The 6,000-nt window shown below is 38.1% G+C and overlaps 1 protein-coding gene across 1 annotated transcript in view; it reads left to right on the top strand.

Annotated features, from left to right (window-relative positions):
- The first annotated feature begins 850 nt into the window (after positions 1 to 850).
- Positions 851 to 6,000, top strand: part of LOC124787690 (putative protein tag-53) — a 295,671-nt gene continuing 290,521 nt past the window's right edge. The window contains exon 1 of the mRNA XM_047254518.1: positions 851 to 1,134. Within this exon, the coding sequence (XP_047110474.1) occupies positions 896 to 1,134 (239 nt within the window). The 5' untranslated portion in view covers positions 851 to 895. The remainder of the gene's footprint in view (positions 1,135 to 6,000) is intronic.

Below are 6,000 nucleotides of genomic sequence, written 5' to 3'. Positions count from 1 at the left end.
TCGTATGATGTATTTTTAACATTTTGAAAGACGAATGGCCCCTTGTAAACAGCCATAAAAAAAGTGTCAGTTACGACCCTATTGTAAACCTGCGCCACACCGACTTTTAAATCATTTCATTGAATGAAAAACACTTGACTACATTATGTTTTTCCCTTTCCCCAAGAGTGAGGGAGCGGGTGGCGCGGCCACCTCTTACCCATGAGTATGGGCGCCCTTGTTTGACACAACACGTTTTCTCATGGTGGAGATAGAACAAACAAGGACGCAACCATTTTGTTTACATTGGATGAAATTACTATGTTCTTCGTCTGAAACGTGGACTATAGCGTGAAACTTACTCCAAATGTCGTTCCTCATCTACTGCAAAACATTTTCAATGGTGTACTTGACATCAATTAATTTATTTTCGTCTTACACCCTCCACAGTTTAACAGACCACACAGCTTCGTTAAAGGCCATCTGACCCCGACAGTCGGTCATTTCGTCTTGTCAGTGCTACTTTACAGCAGCAAGACTGCGTACTCACCTTCCGTACTAACATTAACTCGCGCGTAACCTTAGCACATCTGCACATTTCCGATAGCACGAGCCGATAGTTTCAATTCCATGAACCTTAAGTAAGATCTTATATCCCGCAGGAAATGTTCTCACTATGAAATTCAATTTTCATTGTGTATAGCCGTCTTCTAAGCTGCGCCACATTTCGTTCCACGTTTTGTAGTCATAAACCATTACGAAATTCGTTGTACGTTGGCAATATTAGCAATACAGATTACAGAGACATTGCACTTTGTTTTGAGATTTACATTAAAGATCGTTGGAGGATACTGATTTTTAACGGGTTCGTAGTGGCACAGCTATTTACATCTATGGCAGAAATGTTGGTTGCAAGATGGCAGCGGCTTTGCAGATGTTTTTATTCCTGTTTAAGTCGAAATATCGACGAAAATGTGTTTTTACGAGTGGAGTGTTTAGTATGATTGTAGTATACTCAAGTGTATTTAATTTAGCTTCGAGTACAAACTGTACTGGTGCGCAGTGTGTGAACGGGGAATGTGTGAATGGCACAGGTTGTGTTTGTTTTGATGGGTGGCAAGGACCTTCCTGTCAATTTTGTGGAGGAAAAGTGCGGTAAGAATAGAGAAAGTGCTTATTAATAACGAAATAGTGCAACTTATATATGCTTATCCTCTGCCTTCTTGCTTCTCATGCAACAAATATAGGTGTGTAAATGACTGCAAAACTAGGTCTGTAATACGTGTAGGCTAACATAAATTTACACTGGAATTGTAGTAAGCAACCAGGAGAGTGTGTCATTTATCTCCGTAAGAAAGCAGATGGCGTGATCGTTTTTTATAGTTTTTTCCTTTATCTGTAGCCTTTAAGACATAGTGTTGTCACTATTTGTTTCGTTCAAGAAAACTCATATTTAAAGTGTTTTAGGGCGACAAATTTCGGAAAAAAGTATGTATTAAAAATAGCAGTTATCTACTTTTGCTGTTTACTTATCAGTGGTATAAGGGATGTGTGATTACATGTTATTGACCTAGATTATTTACATTGTGAGGTGAATATCAAAGTTTATGTATAAGGACAAATGATTGACCTTAAAGCGTCCCAGTATTGTTAGAAGTATAATTCCCACGAAAAGTAATATACAGAAAAGGAATGTACTGAATCTAGTTGACATATTTTAATTGTTATCAACTGTTTGGTCACCACTATTTTTTCTGGTAACAAACATTACAGTGGTTAATGGCATCTCCAGACATGAGCCTGTGTGTCCTCTTCAAAGATTAGTCCCATGGTGGCGTTAATATTAATTTCTGTGCACTAAGTGCCATCTGTGTAATTTCATAAATTTTCATTTTCTTTGGCTAAATACACCAAGCTGTACCCTTAGATTACCAGTTGGCGAAAAAAATGCTCTGATGGTACCTTTACATAAATATATTTTCCATATCCCCCAATTGATCTGTGGAAAAAGTATATCCAGGTTTTCGTTTGTTTGTGTGTGTGTGTGTGTGTGTGTGTGTGTGTGTGTGTGTGTGTGTGTGTGTGTGTGTGTATCAGTTAGTTACAGAGTACTGAAAAATATTGTTTGCATTCTTCCCCTTAATCCTTAACTCAGTGACATATGATGAGTGGCAGTCTCTATTAAGAATATAGACTGCAACGAGGAGTGGAGTAGTTTTTTCCCTTGCACTGTGCTGGCGTTACCTGTATATTTCATGCCTTATATGAAGTATCTGTGAAATGGAAATGACATGTAATTAATGGACTCTTTAAAGATTTTGTGGATCGACAGAAGCGTCCGATCCCACGCGTCGGCTTTCACCCGTGACGTAAGGGTGTTGTGTGTGACGTCAAGACGGCGCGGAGTTTGGTTTGAGTGTGGCTGTCTCCAGTTCTGTTTTATTTTATTTTATTTACTTTTCTGGTCTGTTCGTTCTATCTCGTGAGATTTTTTTTAAATTTAAAAACACTTATTACTTATTTTAATTATCTGTTTCCTCGAATTTCTGTTTTAGTTTATTATATTTATCTTTCTGATCTGTTCGTTCTATCCCGTGAGATTTTTTTTTAAAGGCAAAAAACAAATCAGCTACTGAAGCATCTTTATCTTCTATGGGTTGCAGGGGTTACGACCCCTGGGGAGGTGGGTGGGTATTCATGCATGGCTGTCTTCACTTACAAGTTGTAGCTACGCAAGGCGTCTAAATTTGTTTATATTTAGTTTGCCCCCCACCCAAAACACCCAATTTCCCGCGCTTGTCCCGTTAGTGTCATTAGGCTTCTTGTGGAAAGTGTGTGTGTTTGTTTTTGTTTCCGCCATATTTGTGACGTCATGGGTCAAAGCAGACGGGTGGGATTGGACCCTTCCGTATTTCCGATTTTGCATAAGTTAGGATTGTGTCTCTCAGTTGTTGAGCATCATTTCCTAGATTCAGAGGTCTTGAGTTCATTCCTCAGTCAGTCGACTGGCATTTTTATCTGTCACTCATCACTTGTTTCACCTCTGGAAATGTTTGTTAATGTGGAAAATACTGTGTGGCATTGTGAATCGAAGACCATGTCAAACTTTAGGTCCTCCTATAACTGGCTGGCTAAGTGAGTTCAAAGGTCTGAGGAAGGCAATGCCACACCACTCCAATAGGACAGTGCCTAATACTGTGGTGCTCAAACCAATTTTCACATTGCTGATAGTTTAACTATTTTATGAAGTAAATAAACAGCACATCATTTGTCTACATAATGGCAATGACAATGCTACATACATTGTTATTGTTTGCATTTCAGCAAGATTGTCAGTGGCCAGACACAAAGTAATAGAGGCCCAAAGCTTTTCAGGTTGTTACCAGTTCATAACAAAGCAGAAAAGTAATGTTTACAGGAATTGGTAGCCTTTTTAATGTGTGTCACAGTGAACTTAAGCTTCATAGGTAGAGTACTATTGCAGTGTGCATCTTAATCTGTTAATCAAATAGGCCTACAATAGTAATGAGTATATGCTTTATGAAAAATCTGCAGCCACAGAATCATTTTCAGAATTGACAATGGATTGATCACCTAGTTATGTTTAAGCTGTTATAAAGGTAACAAAGTAAAGCTGACATCTTTACTGTGACATGTTATTCTACATCTATTCCAAAGCTGTAAAGTGACAGTTACTTGTGCAGACATGACTCATCCATTCTTCCTTGGTGTTCTTATCTTTCGGGTATATATTTTGATATGTCTGTGCGAATCTAATGTGTCTGCCCAAGAAGTATTACTGATAGTGTTAACTGTGTATGTGCTGTGTTGTATTATTTTATCATCCTCATTAATTATGAAATCGCCAAGTATCCCTCTTCAGTATAGGCCCTAGCCCTCATTGTTTTTGATTTGACTCTCTGAATTATTAGTTTCCAGAAAAGTATTGTTTTTTAAGTTTTTAATATTTAATACTAAAAAATTGAACAATATTATATATTACATGGAAGGACATGCTCATGCTAAGCATTTTATACCATAAACTTTTTCTTTGGCATATTAGAGTCTCGTTGTAATTAATTGCTGCTTTTAAAGTGTATTCTTAACAGTTTTGAAGATAGAGAAATTATCCAAAGCATGCTTTATGGAAAATGACTCTAAGACTATGGTGATCAGTTAGAAATAGTAGGCACGTGAACAGTTCATGGAATTAGTAAGCAGAAAAACAGTAACTTATAGTTCATGACAGACTTTAAAGATGAAGCTGCAGAATATCCACTCCATCAAGTCTGATGTGTTTGTATTTTGTACTATAGGCCTGTTTTTGTATTATAGGTCATATCTGAGTTATTTGCACATTACAAGTGACCACTTTAGTAATTAATGGAAAAATTCCATACAGGGTTGAAAATTGACCGCATTACAGATAAGATGTTGTATAGTAATCATGCTAAGAGAAAAGCAATGGAGATTAGCATTGCTTTTATTGTATCAGGGACACACATCAGACTAACAAAAAGACAAACTAAGTAAATATTTCTGTTTTTCTTACGATAGATGACCTTGGCAATGGCCTGATAGAAGATGAGTGCACATCATGAAAAAGGTTGTGCATACTTCCAGATCTAAAGTTTAAGATCATGGGATTTGAAGACCAGCCAAAGTTACCTATTGCATCCAACTGATCTGTGGTGCATCCTGAGGCCTGGTTTAGGTAGAAAGGTGACAATTTGGTTGTGAGTTGGTGAAACCAACACATGTGAAACCAGAAAATCTGGTTGTGGCAAGAGATTGACAGATAGTTAAGCCTAATTTTTACTTCTGTGCCACATTGAAAAATGCTGGGAGGGTCCAATACACAACATTTACATTGAAGAGTTAAGAAAAGGTTTTATTCAGCAGTGAATGAAAGAATGACTGATAATAGTGTACATACCCAAAAGTGTTTTGCATTAAGGTGCTAATAAAATTACAGTCACTAAAAAATTGAAGCTTTGGGTTGGATGCTGACTCTCACTTGGAAAATTTAGTTGGGTCGACTGAAGCGTCCGATCCCAACCGTCGGCTTTGACACATGACGTAAGGCTGTTGTGGTGTGTGATGTCATGACGGTGCGGAATTTAGTTTTTGAGAGTGGCATGTTTGTAGATGTCATGGTGGTATGATTTGTGGTGTTCTCTGGTGGTGTGTTAGGTGATGTTTCTGGTTTAGTTTGCAATTGTGGCATTTTTATAGGTGGCGTATTGTTGCGGTCAGTGGTTATGGGGTTCATTTGCGTGATAATACGCACGTGTGTGTTATCGGGACTGTGCTTTCAGCGGAATATTTTTCAGTGAGTTAACGATTTTAGCTTTGTTATTTCGACGTTATTGTAGTTTTTTTCTGTTCATCGTGTGTGAATTTTGGTACATTGCTTTTTTTATGTCTTTGGTAGGTATGGACATGACTGACAAGGTCAACAGTTTTCGGTTGTTGGCGATGATGGGGGACAGTGCATTGTCTCTAGTAAAATTTCTTCAACTCTTCGGATTTTTGGATGGAGTCGTGAAGTGTTCAGTATGTGGTGAAGAAATGAGGCTTACTAAAGTTCCGGCGTCTCGGACCAGGGATGGCTGTATGGGGAGATGTCGTAAGGATAACAGGTCAAGGGAAGTGTTAGATTCTAATTTTGTTGGTTTGTTGTGTTTTTTGAGGTAGTGATGATTGTGGACGTGGCTGTAGTTTTGGGTTTCATGATTTGGTGTCAGTAGTTTCTGTTGACCTATATAGGTCAAGGGAAGTGTTGTTTGAGAGATTGGGGGTTGATTTTGAGCTATATAGGTCAAGGGATGTGTTCAATTCCAATGTGTGGGTTCGGGAGCTGCTGTTGAGCTATATAGGTCAAGGGAAGTGTCCGATTCCAGAGGATATTGTGTTTAGTGGAATTTGGGGAGTTTTGTGTTGTCTGGTTTTTTCGTCATTTTGTGTGATTAGGTATGGTGGTGTGTGTCTAAATTTGTTTATATTTACTTTGTCTCCACC

This window comes from Schistocerca piceifrons, chromosome 3 (assembly GCF_021461385.2).
Source record: "Schistocerca piceifrons isolate TAMUIC-IGC-003096 chromosome 3, iqSchPice1.1, whole genome shotgun sequence".
Classification (NCBI taxonomy): Eukaryota; Metazoa; Arthropoda; class Insecta; order Orthoptera; family Acrididae; genus Schistocerca; species Schistocerca piceifrons.
The sequence above is the reverse complement of the archived record's forward strand: the minus strand, read 5'-3'. Positions and strand labels throughout refer to the sequence as shown.